The sequence below is a fragment of the Sminthopsis crassicaudata genome, chromosome 6 (assembly GCF_048593235.1).
Source record: "Sminthopsis crassicaudata isolate SCR6 chromosome 6, ASM4859323v1, whole genome shotgun sequence".
NCBI classification, from domain to species: Eukaryota; Metazoa; Chordata; class Mammalia; order Dasyuromorphia; family Dasyuridae; genus Sminthopsis; species Sminthopsis crassicaudata.
In genome coordinates this window covers 53,977,297-53,997,628 of record NC_133622.1, presented here as the reverse complement: position 1 = coordinate 53,997,628, position 20,332 = coordinate 53,977,297, and the positions used below count along the sequence as shown (strand labels likewise).

General features: G+C 33.7%; 1 protein-coding gene across 4 annotated transcripts in view; it reads right to left on the bottom strand.

Moving 5' to 3' along the window:
• YTHDC1 (YTH N6-methyladenosine RNA binding protein C1) overlaps nt 1-20,017 on the bottom strand; it is a 30,896-nt gene extending 10,879 nt beyond the window's left edge. For 2 of the 4 annotated variants that reach the window (XM_074275540.1, XM_074275539.1), the window contains exons 1-8: nt 19,843-19,999; nt 9,422-9,523; nt 8,735-9,039; nt 8,225-8,594; nt 4,152-4,241; nt 2,969-3,063; nt 853-961; nt 657-774 (exon numbers count right to left, since the gene is read on the bottom strand). In XM_074275540.1, coding sequence (XP_074131641.1) covers nt 657-774; nt 853-961; nt 2,969-3,063; nt 4,152-4,241; nt 8,225-8,594; nt 8,735-9,039; nt 9,422-9,523; nt 19,843-19,870 — 1,217 coding nt within the window. In that variant the 5' untranslated portion in view covers nt 19,871-19,999. Of the gene's footprint in view, nt 1-656; nt 775-852; nt 962-2,968; nt 3,064-3,578; nt 3,633-4,151; nt 4,242-8,224; nt 8,595-8,734; nt 9,040-9,421; nt 9,524-19,842 lie in introns of all 4 variants that reach the window. The other 2 variants (XM_074275541.1, XM_074275538.1) reach the window with 2 other exon arrangements.
• Nucleotides 20,018-20,332: the final 315 nt, after the last annotated feature.

Here is a 20,332-nt window from a genome sequence, read left to right as displayed (position 1 = left end):
AAAAGCATTTACAGCATCTGATAAATCTCTTTTAGTAACAAAACAGATTAAGTAATACTAATGAATCTCTCATATGACCAAGGAGAAGTAATAAGATTTCTGTATGGTAATATTAAGAATAACAATCTGAGGAAAAAAAGAAAGGGAAGGGAAGGAAGGAATAAAATATAACATTCATCACTTGGGGATAACTAGCTCTGAAATCAGAATAACTGGACTCAAATCCCACCTCTTTTATCTATATATTACACACACACACACACACACACACACACACACACACACACAGAGAGAAATTTTAAACTAAGTGCCTTATTTCTAATGTCTTTGTCTATGATGTCTGTCCTATGTTATTTGATACTAACATAGAATCTTTTGAAACATAAAAGTTCTAATTAAATCCAACATTTAAATTCTTTGACTGTCCTCCTGTATTGTTTCTATGTTATAAAAAATACTAACTGAATTAACTATGAAAATGAATTTATTTTTTGTGTTAAGAATATTAATTGTCCAAATCAGCCCTGAAATTTCAAGAAAGGGACAATTTCACAATAATTTTTAAATTAACATTATAGAATTGTCAGAGTTCACAGTTAATTCAAAATTAGGAAAATTTAATATGTTAAATTTTAAAAGGTAAGTTTATAATTTACCTGCAAATCCAGTCAATTTTAAAGACACCTCCAAGCATTTTAGCATTCATTCCTGCAGGCAGGACCCAATGTATAGGAGATCCTCCATGATGGGACTCTGAAGAGAGTCTAGCAAATCCTAAGTAACCAAAATAATAATGTAATAGATGCTAACAAAAAAGGTGGCTTTATAATCTAAATAAAAAAAAAAAATTACCTTGAAATTTTCCACTTTCTCTTACAGAAAATATCAAAATAACACTTCTTGCAGATCTGAATGCAGCATTCAATTTCTTTTCATTTACTGGAAGTGTTGACCATACACCCTACACCAATAATATGAAACATGAAAACAAGTACTTAAAAACACAAGTACGTAATTTGAGCTAGCATGTCACAAAATAATATCTGAAAACTTTATTTATTGACAATAAGATAATCTGATTCTTATTTAAACAAAACTATTTAAAATGTGGCCAGATAGTAAACGCTTTCCCCCTCCCTTTTAAACTTTTTGAGGTGGCTAGAAGGTGCTTAGAGGAACTGGTTCACTGGATAGAGATCAGCATAGAGATTATAAACAGAAATGAAAGTGATGAAAAACAAAACATATCACTAATTTTAAAAAATGACACTAGAATAGTGGCTAAAGCTATTTTTAACCTGGGGTCCTTTAACTTTTTTTTTTAAAACATATTTTATATTTCATATAAATGGCTTCCTCTGTAATCTTTTTGTTTTTTTGGCTTAAAATTTTTTAATTAAAATTTCTCATGAACAAGTTTAACAAGTGTGCTTGTGTATGTGTGTGTGTTTTCTCCTAAATTTACACTGATCATGTAAAAACCCTTTTCTAAGATATTACAACCAAAGATTTTAATATATCATTCTAATTTAAGTGTCTATGGAAGACAAAAGTTACAGTGAGCACTATCTGAATACTAGATCAATCTTGGCTTCTTTTCACAAAAGTTATTGTAATATTGTTAACTACCTAAATTCAGCCTCTTACATCTGTAATGGATCATTAGATACACTCAAGGGTGGCTTCTTGTTATAAGGTGCCCTTTGTTGAAAACTTATCAATCCTTATTGGACAGGATTAAAAATGCCAGAAACATCTGAGTAAAAGTTTAAGCTCTTACTTTAACTATTAATACCTACCATATGCTTTATAAGGAAGACTCTTTGATTTCAAGAATGATAGATGAGACAGGTATAACATTGAACTTAATAAATAAAATAACAAAGAAGTTTCCAATTGTTATAATACTGTCCTTATAAGTTCCTGTGAAAGGCATTCTTTATTTACTCAAGATTTCTTAAGCATTTAATAAATCAAATATAAATGCTGAACACATAAGGATAAATAAGAAATATTTTCTTTTATCTTTAGTCAAATTCTAGCAGTAACTGAAAACATTAATTGGGCAAGTCTACCAAGGCCTTAAAGATTCATTCTATTCTTCTATGAGGTTCTAAATTAGTTACTTTTGTAACAAAGCAATTTTTGACAAATTTTATTTATTATCATCAATTACCCAATTTAAAACATAAAAGCTTTGTTTTCAATTATATCTAATAACATCTCATTTTCAAAATATCTGAAACTAAATAGACCAAATGTAAAATAAAAATCAAGTCTTCTTTAGTACGTGTCTTTTTAAAATAATAAGATTACCACTACCTATTGCTTTAACTTATTTCTTTCCTTTAATAATGATGAAAAGAGTATATAATAAGAATAGCCACATTTTTATAGCACCTATAAAGTGCCAGATACTCTGGCATTTAATCCTCAGAACCACTTTAGAGGTAGGTGCTATTATTATCCCCATTTTACAAATGTGGAAACCACAGCAAACAGAGGTTAAATTACTTAGAAGTCTCTGAGGCCAAATTTGAACTCAGGTCTTCTTCACTACAGATCTCGCATTAGATAAGTTTTATAAATTACAGTCTAACTGCAATGTTCTTAAACACTACAAAATACAGCTACTACAAAGGCCATGTGGCCCAAAAAACGTCCATCACAATTTTTTTTAAAGTAACAATAGGTTCTTTAAGTTTTAGATTTTTAGTAACAATAGGTTCTTTAACAATAAACACAGTCCATCTACTTCCAGTTTTCATCAAATGGCTACAATACATAAATTACATAAAGATTTTTATTGGTTTAAGGATGTTATTCTTTATAGCTCAAAAAATAATCTTCAATGAATATTGTACTTAAGTAGGTTTTATGCATATTTCAAATAACTTTTTTGTAAGAGAGAAAAGTCAAATTCACATAGAGAAAAATGATAGAAAAAAATTTTGAACTGATGCTGTACCTTGGCTTTAGCAAGAGAGACATTCTCATGGTTGTTACTCTTTATAAGGAAGAATCTTGCATCTTGAAGAACATATTTAAGTTTACTTGTTTGGTCTGAAAAATAAATTACAAATTTATTAAGTTGGAACTACTATCATACCAAGTTTTTAAATTTACTTTACTCTAATTGGCCCTCTAGAACCCAACTAAATTCTTAAAAATCATGAAAACCCCCTCAAATCTGAAGAACTACGCAACAGAAAACACAATGCAAAGCTTCAGAAAGAAAAAAACAAGAAAGCTAAGGAAACTAAGTGATGTTCCAATATACTTTTTTCCTCCAAGTACCAAAGATGACTCTTTATAAAAGATTTTAATTATGTTAAATATGGTTTGTGTATTTATAATAAAATTACTCTACTGCCAAAAAAGCTTAAGATGATAGGAAAATGTAACAAATCAAGACAACGTTTCTATATAAACTTACAGCAATATAGATTTTTACAAATATATTGGAACATTACTACTTTATAAATTGTTAATGAAATACAGACATGGCAAAACAATGACTAGTGATGTGGCATGCATTAAAAAGTTATTTTTTGTTTGTTTTCAAATTTAAATGATACCTTTTCGGACAGCACGAACGGAAGATGATAATTTCTCATGCTTCTTTTCTGAACCTGTATTTAGCCAAAGTACATTTGTTCAGATTGAGCCTTAATAGAGATAAGACACAATTTCTACAGCCTTGTCACATATAATTCTCATTCATGACAAATTATCCTTCCTTGCACACCCACACACACAAAAATAATACTGTTCAATGTGCACGAGTGTTTTGTTTTTTGGAGTTCTTTTGTGGGTTTTGGTTTTGTTTTGTTTTATTTTTAAATCTATATATTTGAATAGTTTCACACTCAGAAAACTAGTCACTGAATCATCATCTTCCAAGAAAAATAAAAGTGAAAATATCACTTAAGCAGTAACAGAACAGCATTAAAATAATACAGGAAAAAGCTTAGTTTCCCTTAGAGTAATTTATTACATTGAACATGCCAAAAATCAAAACTAACTGACATTAACAACTTCACACTAAACTAGTTTCCACACAGTATTTCTATATAATTGCATTTTTAGTCCATATATTAAAGTTACAAATGTGATAATAATCAGTATCAAAAACAATTAAAGGGAAATACCTGCATAAGATTCTGATGCAGAGCTTCCACTTCTATCAAAAACGATTGGAGATATGCCTCTGGCTCTCTTCCTTTCTTTCTTTTTCTCATCTAAAAAAATTCCAAATTAATTAGGAAAAACAGTGCAATATCTATTATAGAAAACAAAACAAAAATAGATACTACACACAATAAGAAATTAACTATCCATTACAGAGAAGTTCTTTCAGAGAAAACATTATTACTATGTGATTTCTGTCCATTCATAAATCTTCCCAAATGTCTAGTCTATGTCAAATATGCAGTTTGTAAAGAAAATGATAAAGGTCATTAAAATATGAAGGAATCACTGGATTTTGAGATAGAATGAATCTTAAGAGATAATCTTGTCCAACTCCCCTTACTTAACAGATAAGAAAAGAGATTTACAGAGTGATTTCAATCAACTGAAATCTGCCAATACAGTTCTAGAAATATTTGGTGCAAAGTTTCATTAGAAAAAAAAAAAAAAAAAAAAAAATTTAAACTTGGAAGAGTGACATACACAATGAAAAAGAAAAGTCAGAAGCCCTGGTTTAAAATCTAAGTTTTACTACATTACTGTGTGATTTAAGTTATTTACCCTCAATCTCAATTTCTTCATGTGTAAAAACATTAATATTACTTGTGCTATCTTTTTCATGGAAATGCTTTGCAAAACTATTAAAATAGTGGATGAGTAAAGCACTCTGAAAACCTTAATGTATTAAAGACAAGCTATTGCTAAATAGCTCTACCAAAAATGGGGAAAAAACTATTGCTAAATCAGTGTTTCTTTGGAATGCTTAATACTGGACAGCTACCCAAAGTGATGAGATCACCTTAAAAAGATTTGTTTTTCAGAAAACAGAAATATAAACCCACAAATGGCATATATATGTATAAATGATTTCTCTTCAAAGTACCAGATTCCCTTTTTACTCACTATAATTCCTCCCATAATTTGACTTCTCAGTCCTTTGTCATTTTTATTCTGTTGTGTTCTCTAACATTTTTGATGTAATCTATAAACAAAATTTATTTCTAGAAAAAAGGTGTGCTCTGACAAAGATAATGTTAATGATTATTATTTTCCTTAGTGTTTTTTTTTTTCTTATTGGACCTTGACCTTTCCTAGAAAGGGTAGGAGTAAAGCAAATCTCTCCCTGAAATCTTAAAAAAAAAAACAAAAAAAAACAGCTATCCTTAGTCTTAAGTTAAAGCTGACATCCATAAATAAAGGTTTGGACTCTAAATGGTGCCCTGTGGTAACATGGAGGTATTACTACATAACAGAATTAAATTATGGAATGTTAGAGCTTAAAAGGATTGTTGAGATGATGTAGTGCAAGTCCATTCAAAATATAGTTAAGACAACTGAAGCCCACAGCAGTGACTTGCCCACATTTAAATAGGGAGTCAGTGGCAAAATCAAAAAGGCCCTATTACTCATAAAGTATTCCTATCATGGAGTAAGTAGCTTAAGTATGAAAAGGTAGTTTTAAGACATTTCAAGGGTGAACTATTCTATATTATGAGTGAAATCATATCAGATACCTAGATTTTGTTAATGAAGAATTGCTTTATGCTTCATAACTAAGTTCTTATCTACAATCTGATCTCAAGTTTAACCAACAATTATAAAGCTCTAAGCTAAATGGTAAGGATACAAAAGTTTAAAAAATGACTAATTCTATCCCAAAAGAAGGAATCAGATATAAACAAAGACATATAATAAAAACAGTAGTGTGCGATAAGAGCAAAGGAGAGATCCAAGGAGACAAAAATCCTGTCAACTGACAGATCAAGGAAATAGAGGTAGCACTTAGTTGAACTTTGAAAGAACAAAATAACTGAAAGGCAAAGAAGCTGCACAGCACAGTGAAAAGAAGGCTCAATTTAGAGAGGATGATCTAGGTTCAAATTCTTGCTCTAACATTTGGGAATCTTTTAACTGCATTGGAATTCAACTGTTAAAATGAAGGAGTTGGACTAGATGCCCTCAGAGGTTCCTTATGTCTCTAAATCTGTGATCCTACTATTCTAAAAAAGATACTCCAGAAAAAAAGATGTCATGTAAAAATGCAGAATATTCATCTGGGTTCCTTTCCTTTCTTACCTATGTACTGTGGCTTCTATCTTATCAAATAGACAAATCTCAGAGTCTCTTGGGTCCCTAGTCTAAAACCTTTTAAAAGCTTCAAATAAGTTATACTTTAAGCCCCTTACCAAAAAGTGTTGAGGATCTCTGCCTTACTGGTTAAGGGCAGGAAGTTTTTCCAACTGACACAAAATTATACTCTGTATATCAGACTAGATTTATAAAAAGAGAACAAAAAACAAACACAAAAAGACACTGTCCCCTGCCAACACACAGACATATCTCCTCCTCTCCCTCCCCCTTTCTCTTTCTCTGGAGTGGAGTGGAAAAGCTTCCAACTTTCATTTTCTTAGGATAGATATCAAATAAAATTTAAGATTTTAAGCCTGTCCTCAATCATCTGTGGCTATAAAGAACTAATAATACTAGTAATTACTTCCACTATAATGTGAAAGAAAAAAAAAGCCAAATTAATAAGGTAACTAACTGCATGGCCCTTTCCCTTGGCATCTCAACAACATCAGACAAAGCATTGGTAATAATGTCACTCAAGAGAAAGACATCTTCACATTTAATGTCTACTAGCAAAATTTTATTTTAAAAAAGCAATTCAAGAAATAGGATTTTTCCAGAGACAAAAGAATATTTACCTCTTTTCAGCTAAGAAAATGTGAATTTTTAATATATACACTCACAAAAATATAAAGATAAACTGGTATCCTCAACTGAACACCCTCCCTCCCTCCTTTCCCACCACCAACAATAACAACTTTGCCAACATAGTAAATTACTGAAATTTCAAAAATAAACTAATTATAATTGATACAGATTTTGAGTCTAAGCATCCTAAGGTATCTTTTCCTACATACAAATGGTTCATTTGCATATCATAAGAGGTCTCAGGTGGGGAAAACTGTTTCATTTACCAAATAAACCTAGAGAAGTTTCAAATTAGTCCCCTTAATAGGAAAATTAAGCTTTCCAGAATTCATTTCCTTTAAGTAGCTAATAAAAATACTCTATTAAAATTGACTCATTATCAAAGTTTACTAAGTTATAGTATACTTCCAAAGCCAGAAATATTTTCTTGATAAAGATTTTTTAAAATGTTAAATACTGACATATTTCAAATAATAAAATTACTTCCATAGTAGGTCATTAAAATGCCTTTTTAACTGATCACAAATTTATTTATGATGAATCTACTTTCACACAGCAAACAGAATATTCACTAATCCCTGTTTTAGGGAAGCACCCATTTATTACAAGTATTTATGCCTATACAGAAGGTAGAAAATGGGAGAACTAAACTAAGCAATAGGATATACTAGGTATTTAAGCAATCAAAAAGCCACTATCCTTCAACTCACCTTAACCCATTTCAATTCAAACATCTAGCCATTTCCTCTTAAAAGAATCCAGGAGCTAGAACATGAAGATGCAACAATATATACAAAATCTCCTTGCTATATTTAAAGTACTTTGACAATTCACTACAAAAAAGGAAAGCACTCTCCATTATTTAGTCAACACGAATTGACAGAGTAATTTCTAACAATCCACTCAAAACTTTATCACTGTTGTAAAATAATTTGAAGATAACAATGTAATCTTACATCTACTTACATACAAACTGAAATCTTAATTCATAATATCCTGGAAATAACATGTAAGGTAAGCCAATAGTCAATTTGGGAGGCTGTCTGGTGCACTGGAAAGAGTGATGGATTTGGAGTCAGAGGATTTGGTTTCAAATCTCAATTCTGTTACTACCTGTGTAACTTTGGTCAAGGCACTATGTGGGCCCTCAGTTCTTCATCTGTAAAATGAGGGGGTTGGACTAGATCCCTTCAAGCTCTAAATTTAAATACTACGATTGTCCTCTTGAAGTCTAGTCAGTCTGGATGCATTCAAGAAAAAAAAGCTAACTAATTATGTAAAAGAAAAAAAATTCATTTGCAGCTGAGGCATATACCTGATCCATCTGTGCCAGAACCAGATCTGACTGAACCATCTGTGAAAGATACAGACTCAGAATCAGAGTCACTGGCTTCACTTCGAGTATCATAGTCATTTCCCTCTTTTTGATCTCTTTCATCTTGCTCATATTCCTCTTCATCCTCCTCCTCTCCATCTTCTTCTACCTCTTCTTCATCTTCCCCCTCATCATCATCCTCTTCCTCTTCTTCCATTCCTTCTTCCTCATTCTCACTGTTGTTTCCTTGTTCTTCAGAAGAGCCACTGCTACCAGTCTCATGGTCAGAGCCATATTCTTCAGAGTTTACTTCTTCTTTAGAAGAAAGGCTTGATCTGCTGTGCCGTCTATCCACATCATGCCTAATTCTCTGATGTTTAAAGAAAAAGGGAATCAGCAGTCATACAATATATACCATCAGGATGCACAAATAGTTCTAAAAGAATATGCTTCATTCACAAAAGCATCAGAGAATTGCTTTCTTTTTAAACTTGCAAAAATGTTTACTACCTGTGAACCATCTGGTGTGGAAGACTTGGCCCTTCTTTCAGGATCCCTTTTCCTGACACAAGTCTTTTCAGGTTGACTTTTATATGGCTCTCTGGAACTGCCACTTGATAAACGGGTCTTTCGTTCAGACCTCGGGTAATCTTCATTTTTATACTCTGTTACTGGCTTTCCTTTTGTACTAATTATTCTTTTGTTATTGCTAATAGATGAACTAGGTGGCTTTGGCATCAATTGTCTTGAATGTACAGAAGGTTTTTGTCTCTTGCTTTCAGTAGTTTCTATTCGGTCACTTTTTCTTTTTGAACCTTAAAAAGAGAATTTTAAAAGCTATAAACACTTTAAAAGTAATACATTTATTTCACAGGGAAAAACAAAAAGAATAAGGCTTCTCAACAATAAATCATCTGTAAACATAAGCTTTGGATTCTTAAATTTGTCCAATAAAACATATTATTTCAAAATACCCTGAAAATCAGTCTCTAAAATGATTTCTAAGAATTCTTTAATTTGAGAAATTTCACACATTTCTTATCTAGAAGAAATTATTCTTGTCTAGTAGTTTCCATACCCTCAAATGTGGTTCTAATAAATGTCAGTTATAAATCAAAACTCTTCTTAATCAATCAAAACATTTACATCTGCTTTCACTACAGCTAATTTCCTAGAAAACAATGAAAAATTCCATACCCTTTTTCTCATTTTTATCTTGTTCACTTTCAGGGTTATATAATTCGTCATCCTGATCAGGTACTTCAGTCAAAATATCATCCAGAACATTAAGTTCTCCATCTAGGAAAAAAAAAAAAAAAAAAAAAAAGAAAGAAAGAAAGAAAAAAAAAAGGAAAGAAGAGTAAATATCAACAAGTATTTACTAAGCATTTACTAAGTGCTTACTATGTGTTAAACATTGGATAGCTGATATGGGGAAATAAAAGTGTAAGACAAGGTCCCTACCCTCGGGATATATACATATACACACATATATCTTTTATTTATATATAAAATTTAGTTGAGGAGCCTAATTACTATTAAAAACAATCAGGGGCAGGACAGAATAAAAGACTTTTGAATGGTAGGAATTCAAAGAAAAGAATAGTAAATTATAATGCTGGATTAATTATATTTTAAGACTCCACAGGAGAAAATACATCTGAAACGGATAGAATTTGTATAGGGAGACTTAAATGGGATTTACTAAGTCATTCCAGGAAAGGGAAGCAGAATGATCAAAAAGCAATGGTAAGAATTAGCACTTATACGTGCTGCCAAAGTAAATTTACTGACTTAACATGGAAGATAGTTATTAGGAAGCTTAGTTAATGTAAAGTTGCATATTCAGTAAAAAAAAAAAAAAAAAAAAAAAAAAAAAAAACTCTTGAAACTAGAAACAAAACTTCAGTACAAATCCTCCTATCACCTTAATTTCATTTACAAAAACAAGGGAGAGAATATATAATTTCAAAATCTTCTTCAGCTTGAAATATATGATCTATAAAAGCCAAAAAGGAATTGCTTCTTGACAATAAGAAACAAAAAAGTATTAAGGGTTAAAAGAAAGAAATTAAGTCTAACAGCAAACAATAGATTAGAAAAAAATAGTATAAGAATTATCAGTTTAGGAGACCACTGAAGCTGAGTATAAGGTGATGAGGACCAGACTGGGAAGGAGAAGAGGAGGAAACAGACAGGCTATAAACAAGTAACGGGACATACTTAGAATTAGAAATCAAATCAGGATAAAGGACTCAAAAATGAGCTTAAGGCTTCAAACTTAGATAATTTGGAAACTGATAGTGTTCACCTCAAAGGTGTGGTAACTAGAGCCTATAAAAACAACTGAGCTCTCAAAGGGGGAAAAAAATAAAAATCTTTAGAGTCAAGAATGAAAGCCATTTAAAGGAGTAAAAAAGAATAAGGTAACTATAATGGTGTGGAATCCAAAGGATGAAATAAATATTTCAAGAAGTTGGCACTTGATCATGTATCGTGATGTACAGCTGAGAAAAGGCCTCTGAATTTGGCAAAATTGCTGAAAAAGGTAAAGCGATAGATAGGAATTCAAAACATTAGAAAATGAGAAGACATTAGGTACAAAAGTAGAAGCAATAAAGATAGGAGAAGCATCAGTGATAAAATACATAACTGTGACAATATAAAGCCTTTACAAAAATAAAATCAGTGAAGACAGTAAACTAAAGGTTGGGAAATATTTTTATATTAAATATCACTGATAAGAAACTAACACAAACATATAACATCATGCTCTATTAGATAAGTAGTAAAAAAGGAGAATGAAATTTTCAAAAGATTACAAACTATAGCCATATAAAAATGGAAGTTAAACACATTTAATATGTATGGGGATTGCCTGTCACCTAGGGGAGGGAGCAGAGGGGAAATTTGGAAAAACAAATACAAGGGATAATGTTTAAAAAAAAAAAAAAAAAAAAAAAAAGCTACTCATGCATATGTACTGTCAAAAAAAATTATAATTATAAAATAAAAAAAATGGAAGTTAAAACAATGCTGAAATTTCATCTCACATCATACAAATTGGCAAAGACAACAGCACAGGAACAAGTCAGAAAGACTGTGGGAAAACAGAATAACTGATGCACTGTTTCTGGAGTAGTAATACTGGTTAAATCATTCTGAATAGCAATGTAGAATTTTAAAAGGAACTAAACTTTCTCAATTCTTTGACCCAATACTCCCATTAATAAAATACTCCACATACTCCAAAGAATGTTAAAGACACAAACCAAAACATACTAGCAATTGCAACCTTCTTTGTAGTAAAAAAGAATTAGAAACAAAGTACCCCTCAATTATGAAGTGGCTGAAGAAAAAAAAAAGTGTGCTACATAAATGCAATGATGTTATTCAACTTAAGAAATAATAAGATTCAGAGAATGATGGGAACATATTTATGAACTGATAGAATTAGAAACAGAACAAAGAAAACTACATGTAAATTTACTACAAGAGTATAAACAAAACATTTATTAAAATGAAGTTTAAATTTGAATATTAAAAATTAAAAAAAAAAATTAACACAATAACAATGAAGGTCCCAATGAAAAATAATGAAACATACCTCCTCCCTTTATGGTAGAAATAGAAGTGAGATGAGTTTGAAGGAGAAGCTATTTTTGTCACAAGGTAGAACCCAACAGAAAATGGGTGTTGGGTTGAAAATGATATAAATACAAAGCATTAAAATAAAACATTTTCTTTTTAAAAGAGTAAAAAGATAATGGATAATTGAAATTTCAATTTTCAATACAATGATAAGAATGGGAAGAACACATTACAGGCTATCGGGTCCAAGTACCCTCAGTTTACAAGCAAGGAACTGAAGCCCAAGAGAGGTAAATACCAAAGTTAATAGGTATTATGGAACAGATCCAAGGTTCAAATCCACGTATACTGTCTATAAGGGCAAACAAAGTACCTCTTGAATAAAATTGTTGCAATTTTAATCCAGTATAAAACTAAAAGTACAGGACTAATTCAACAACTATAATCCAAATCTTTTGACTTCTAGGCTAATGTTCTCTCCAACACACTATGCTAACCAACATAGGAATCAGGGCAAGTTCGGGATTTTATTAGTATATTGAACCTGCTTAAAGAAATTTTTAAGAATAAAGGCCAACTCTAGTATCTTCGATTCTTAGAATTGCCTACAGCACTAAGATTAAGTGACTTGCCACAGGTTACCTAAACAATATCAATCAGTAAGTGACTAAAAATAAACACAAATATTCATGGTTTGGAGTTCAGCTCTCTACTGTATCACCACACCTACATCCCCCCCCCCCACATAAATATCAAATATACAGTATTACTCCAAAAGGATTCCCATTCACCTATCTCAGTCAGAACATTATGTAAAAACAAAGATCACAAAACCCCCACAAAATCCTAAAGTATGAATCAATCTAATACAATTGGTTCTACTACGGGTACTGTCCACTCTTAGGTCCTATGAATTCTGGTCCTCTTTCAATTTCAGACACATCATGATCTAAGGTCAAAAATTGTTATCTTTTTCCAAAGTAACAGCTAAGAGCCCTGCCTAGCATAACTAAGAAAGATCTCTGAATTCCATTACTCATTTAGTTGGACAGGGAATATGAAAGAAATATGATCTTACCTGATTAAGGGTTTTTTTGTTGCATTTAAAGGAGAAAGTTTGGAGTTAACATAGAGCTCAATAATTTTTTGCTTCATACTGATCAGCAAAACATTCTTAGTAGATAATTATAGCCAAATATAATAAATAATAGCTGTTTTGTTATTCATGCATTCTTTCAAATTAATTATACTTCTACTAGAAAGGTTTTTTTTCTAGCTCAAATTCTATTATGAACATAATTATTTTTTAATAATGAATGCAACATACACACTTGAATTCTACCTCAACAAACAAGAACCTGTAGTGGCTGGATAAATCAAGGAACAGACAATCTAAGAAAATAAAATAGGTACTCATGAACCTTTGACAGTAAGGCAATCTTATCTATAAGGTGAACCCATAGCATAAACACAGAGGCCATTATATTGAAGATTCCTTAAGGTAAAAACTTCAGCACCAATTTCATAAAGACAAAGAAAATACAGCATATGGAATAGCCAAATCAATGCCAGTAAGTTCTCATCCCCTATACTACTGTTTTAGTCATTTTGATGAGCTAACATGGAAAGATCTTGCTCTTAACAATGACAGTTACAAAACAGACCTAAACATCTAACTTGAGTAACTTTAAAATTTTTTTCCTAACATCTTTTGATAAAGTAGATGAACAATCTTTTATGTACTTTGAACACTTCCAATCTACGACTTTCTTTGTTCCCACTCAGTTTTTCAAACTAAAATAACTTCACATTTTAAAGAAACCATAGGATCAGGCTTAAAGTTAGATATGCAACCAAATCTACTTGTTCTCATTTTACAGATCAAGAAACTGAAGTCCAAGGGAGTTAAATGATTTGCCTAAACTAACAGGAGTAAGCAAGTGGTAGAGTCAGAATTTGCACCCAGGTCTTCTGGCTCCAAATCCAAGTCACTTCCTGGTAAAATCCTGACTTGTGACTAAGTAAGAAAATCATTTTCACAAAGATGCCTTATTTTTGTACATTCAGCATTCTTCAAGGTAGGAAAAGTTAAATGAAATGAGAGCCTGTTAAATTGGTGAGTGGATAAACAAAATGTAATTTATAAATATAAGAGGATATTTCTGTGCCCTCCCTTCCCTCCCCACCCCCCAAAGAAACAAAGAGGAATTTAGAGAACTGGAAGACATGTCTAAATAATGAAGAAAGCAGAACTAAAAGAACAATGGATATGAAGGGGTAGTCAAAATCCCAATGTCAAATGATTTTGATGTGGAAAGGAATTAGGAGTTATTCTAGCCCAATTTTCTCACTTTACAAATGAGGAAACTGAGGCCCCCAAAAGTGAAATGATTTGTCTAAGGTCACAGGGGGAAGCTCTAAATAGCATGCAACTTGAACCCAAATCCAGAGCAGTTTTTACATTACTCTACAAAACATTTGTCTTTGTTACCAAGAAGGGTTCAAACAGAGGTGGGCTTAATGACTGCAATATAAAAAGAAAAGGCAACAATAAAACGCTTTTCTTTTTTTTAAAGATACATTTCTTAAGCAGCCTATTATACTTGGAGGGGGGAGGGAGTCAAATTGAAGACAGGAGTTTCTTGTGACATTGACCTTTGGGGTTTTCTTGGCAATTCCTTCTCCAGCTCATCTTATATATGAGGAAACTGAGGCAAACAGGGATACTTTTATTCTAATCCCAACCCAAGACAACTTGTTGTCTTTGCCAGATTCTCAAGTCATTTCTCTGAACCTTATCATTTCCTCATCTAAAGAATAAATAAGGGATACTTTCAATGCTTATTAACAGTGGTGTTCAGGAAACTTGAAAATGCTATGAAAACATGAACTGTAATTGAAATTCACTTAAATTTAAGCTCCAGTGATAAATTACAAATACAAATTCTTTTAGAAAAATAAAAAGGAATCCTGACTTAAAATATAAGAGAACAGCTTCTATTCTATATAAGGAAAATACATGATCCTCTTTAAGAAAAATGTGTTTTATATATAAGACTGCTTGCCATCTTGGGGAGGGGGTTGGGGGAGGAAGGGAAAAAATCTGAATAGAAGTAAGTGCAAGGGATAATGTTGTAAAAAATTACCCATGTATATGTACTGTCAAAAAATGTTATAATTATAAAATAAAAGAAAAGAAAAAAAGAAAAAAAGAAAGAAAAAAAAGAAAAGGAAAAAAAGAAAAATGTGTTTTAGTTGTTCTCCATTACTACTCTGAAGCAATGAACAAATAATGGTTTTTCTCCTTTAGTTCTACTTGTGATACCTTACCATGATTCAGATACAAGTCTAGGCTCTTGAAGGAAACTCTGGCTGTTCATATTAAGTTAAGAAAAGCTTCAAGGAGGGATCCTGGACTGGAATGTCTTTTTTCCAAGGCCAAGAAACCATTGGTTCATAATAAGAGGAAAAGACTTTATAAGTAATCTAAACCAAACCCCCTATCTTTACAAATGTAGAACCTGAAGCTTACTTTAAATAACTTACCCTAATTCACAAAGTTATAAGTTGCAGAGCTCTGTCCTGGAGTCCCAATCCATCATTTCCCCTCCCCAATGTATATGATTGCTAAGCTTAACTAACCTTTTTTTTGGGGGGAGTGAGGTGGGGTGAATAAGGTAGTAATGCACCTAAGACTCTCAAAGACGGTATCAAGTCATATGTTAAGTGAAGCAATGGAAGAAATATTCACACCAATGAAATCAAAATACTTAAAATAGGTAAATGGAGAATAACTGACACAGTAAAAGAAAATCAAGCAGCCATAACTGTATTTTTTGTTTTTTTTTAAATAAACCCTGACATGGTTTGGTTTGCTATTTAAAAGCCAGCTGAAACTGAAATTCATCTGTAACCCCAAAGCTGATTGTTCTACCCAAAAACAGTTTCAGTATCTTCTAAGGGTCTGACTTTATGGAATTACAAAAATATCAGTTGCATTATAGAAATTACTCTTTAATTTTATATAAGATTAAAGGTTTATGATAGATCTTTAAAATAATCAAAGGATTTATTGAATCCAATAATTTCAAAATAAGACAGCTGTCAAACATGGTAGAATGGAAAAAAATCATTAGACATTGTCAGGGATTTGGAGTTTTAACTATCTCTGACATTTAACTAACCACCTCCAAATTAATTATTCTTTCCCTCAGTTTTCCGATGTATAAAGATGTCTCCTGGCTTTAAGGGGTTAAGAATCTAGTAGACATTATACTGAACTTAATTGCCTCTTCTGGTGGCCTTAAAACATTAGTCTATGAAGAAAAAAATTCTATATAGGGGGACATACAGGTAGGCAAATTCATCTGAGAGACTATTAAATCCCTGGGACCAAAAAAATCTTATCAAAGTTTTCAAAGCCTGATCAATTATATTGAGAATGACATCAATATCTTGTCCAATAATCAATTTCGGATTTGTCCCTTAATTGATCCTTGTGATGTCCTTTTACCCTTCACACACACACATATATTCTAAAAAATAGCTGAAAGTGTTTTACATATATTATTTAATTTAATATTAACCTTAACAATGAGATAAGATAATTCAAGCATGATCATCTCTACTTTCAAGTAATGAAACTGAAAGCTAGGAAAGATTTTGATTTTCCCCATAAACACAAAACTAAATATAAGAGGCCTAGATATTAAACTCACCTTTCCCGTTTCTAAATCTAGCACTACTATTTAAAACTTATGACTATACAAAATTCAATTCATATTTCAATTATAATTATTTCCTCTCCACATATTTATTGGTCTGAATTAATAGTATTTAAAGGCAGAGTGCTTTATTGCCTTTTGCTAAGATCTGAAATTTTAGCTGTGTGTATTTCCAACTTCCAGCATGGTTTAGCAACTAATTTGTGATTTATGGTCTGAGCTACTGATGCATTGAAGAATAAAATGATTTGCTCATTTAGTTAGATGATGGGACACAGTTACTATCCCTGTTCCATGCTCCCTCTTATAGGCACATATATCTCTATGTTCAAACTTTTTTTTTTTTTTTTAATGGGGGGGAGTTGCAACTCAACATCAAATGGGATAGATGAAATTTAAGAAAGTTTTAAGTAATGACTTGAGATCAACAATTTCAGAAAACAGTAATGAAAGAAAAATCCAAATGTAACTTAAATTTCACCCTATTACCAGAATCACCTAGCTTTTAAAAACAAGAAAACCCTCTACTTTAGATACATCTTCCTGAATGAACCAATGTTTCTTAAATGGTGCAATAAAGTGTGTTGAGTGACACAGAGGTAGTGATGCACCTAATTTAAATAACAAACCTACTTTTACGTGACAATTTTCTGGATTAAAAAGGTTTCATTATTTCTTTTCCTCCAAAATTCTTATTTACTCATTAATTATAGGTTTGAAGAATTTATTTCAAGCACCCAAATGGCCAAAATTAATTTGAGAAAGATTGGAGAAAGCTTTAACCTTTTTGTTAATAAAATGGATCCCTTTGGTAGTCTGGTGAAGCCTGTACTCATCAGAATAAGATTAGAAGGAAAACCAATTGATGTTGAAACAGTTATCAGAATGTTAAAAAACAAAACAAAACAAAACAAAACAAAACAAAAAACCCCTCCAAATTTTAAAAACTGCTATTGACTGTATCAGGCATTATGATGAAGATGTATTAAAAATATAAGACTTGAGCTTTGCTTTCAAGAAATATAGTACAGTTAAAATACGAGACTAATAAACAAACTAAAAACTAAAAGTAGATGTCATTACATTAAAGGAAAAAGTAAATCAAGGGGGGGGCAGGAGTAACTAAATATAGCTGGATGAAAGTGGAACTAGAAGATGGGCTTGAAGGATGCCTAAAATTCAATTAAATGTAAGAAAAAGACTGGAGAATATGAATAAAAGATAATTATAACCTGAAGACACACAAAAGGAGACTCCAGGGGGTCTATGTTAGGGAGCAATGAAGTAAGATTAAATAGGACTGAGAAGAGGCACATCACAGAAGTCTTGAATATTTAATTTTTTAAAATACTGGGGAGCAACAATATTAATGTTTTCCCGGCGATGAGATTGCTAGCAGTAAATGTTAAGACGAAAGAGACTGGAGCCAAGAAATCCAGCTAGCAATTCATGCAACCGACTAAGAATTAAAGTGACAAGGGCAGTGTGACAAAAGGATTAGTAAACAAGAGAACAAAAACTATGATTAAGAGATTTGATGTGGAAAAGAAAAAAGTAGAGATTTTTCGTCTAAGATAGCTCTGTCAACAATGAGTCAATAATAAAAGCAAAGTGAGACAAAGCATCAAAATCAGGAAAAGGATACCAAAGATAGATGTAGATTTAGGAGTTCTCAGTACAAATCAAAAGATCGAAATCATATAACTAGATGAGTTCTCTTGAGGAAATGTGTAAGAGGCAAGCAAAGGGTAGAAAATAGAGCCTTAAGGGACATCTACTGACAAGAGTAGAAAGAGCAAAGCTCCAGTAGTTGGGTAATTAGAAAAAGCACAATAGCATGACACCAAGAGGGGAAAGGGAATAAATATTATACAAGGTTTGCTAAGTGCCATCTCATGGTGTTAAAATGGTGTTATCTCATCTGATCCTCAGCAACCACTATGGGAGATGATCATTTGTAACATCCCAATTTTACAGTGGAGGAAACTAAGCTAAATGGAGGCTGCCTAGCATAGGGTCACATAATCTATTAAGAGGCTTAAGCCCCATGTTTGAACTCAGATCTTCTAGACTCCAGCCTAACTCTGAACACTGAGCCACCTAGCTACTTCTTGCAGAATAGCAGATGCCTACAATGATTTGCTCCATATGTTACAGGTAGCAAAGATAAACTCAGCCAGCTCTTTTAACTACAAATGCAATGTTCATTCTGTTAAACAGTCTCTATTTTCAGAGAGACCAGGATCCCCATCCCTCAAAAAAGAAGAAAAGTCAAAAAGCTGCAAAGGAAGACAGCTGGATTTAGTCAGAAGCTCTGGGTTCAAATCCCCATCCTGTCACTTACAAGGTACTTGGCAAATCAAATTTCTTATCTGTAAAATGAAGGAGTTGGTCTAGATGACTACAATTCTCCTTCTAGCTGTAAATCGATGGTTTAGTAGAAGTCCAAAATAACACACACAAAAGTTATGGTGAAAGAAAAGTTGTTATCAAATCCTAAACTCTGTATGCCCCACATACATATCCTTGCCAATCTAAGTTGTTTTTTTTTTTTGGGGGGGGGGGCTTTTTGACAACGAAATTGGGGGGAGGGGAGATTAAGGCTAAGAGTAGGAGGGGGAAAGGTAAGTAACCTTTTAAATCATGAGAAGCCACAGGCTGAAAAAAGCCACAACAAAATATAGATCATCGGTCCCTCCAGACAAATATTAACAAAATCAAAGAGCACCAAATCCTGCCAATTCCCCGTTTGCATAGAGTACTCCAAACTGAGGCATGTATTAAAACTGATTTAACCATCCCGAGGAATTGCCCGGGCACCACCGAGCTCTTAGTAATGCGCTTTTTAGCGCAAGGATAGGGAAGTCTGGATGGATGGAGGAGAGGGTGAAAAGGAAAGGTCAGAAAAGAAGCTACGCAGCAGGCCTACAGCCCCAGGAGACCTACGGGCCGCCCCTGGGCCCGGGACAATCCTCGGAGCCGTCCTTCCTCCCCGGGCCCCAACGCGGCAAGAAGTGCTCGGGGCACCCAAGGACCGGAAGGGGAAGGAAGCTCACGAGGGAGATATTGACTAAAAAAGGCCACGCCGAACGGGAGCTGCTAGGCCTCTCTTTTCCTCCCGGGAAACTGGGAGACGGGGGGTGGGGGCAGAGCTCCCCGAGAGAAGAAACCCTCAGCCCACCCCCTTCTGGAACGACGGGGGCGTTCAGGGCCGGGGCGACCCCCCAGCCCCCACCCCAGCTCTCTCCCCGGGGGGCCCCGTTTCCCCTCTCCAAACGCCTCCCCCCCTTCCTCCGCATTCACCTTTCTCCTCCCGGCTGTCGGCCGCCATTGCCCCTAGGATGCAGCTCCTCCTTCTCCTCCTTCTCCAGCTGCCGCCGCCTCGGCTCTGTCCGCGCGGCCGCCGCCGCCGCCGCGCGCACCCGTCCGTCCGCCCTCCCGCCTGCCGCCCCACGAGACCCGGGCCTCCACCGCCACCTCAGCCCCCCGAGCCCGCTTCTGACTTCTCCTTTCGCCCTTTCCTCTCTCCCTACCTCCTCCCGCTTTTTTTCCCCCTAAGGGCCTCAGCGGCTACCTTCTCTTAAGGGCTCCGGGCCGGGAGGGGGAAAGGGGAGGGGAGAGGGAGGGGAAACAGATGGCGGCTGCGGGCGGCGCTAAAATGGAGCCTGGCTTCCTGCGTGAGACAATCCCGCTCCCACAATGCCCAGCGCTGTTTACGCTTCGTTCCTCTCGGCCAACGTCACAGTGCGGGGAGGGAACGGAGGAAAGTGGGACGGGGATGACGTTACTGCGC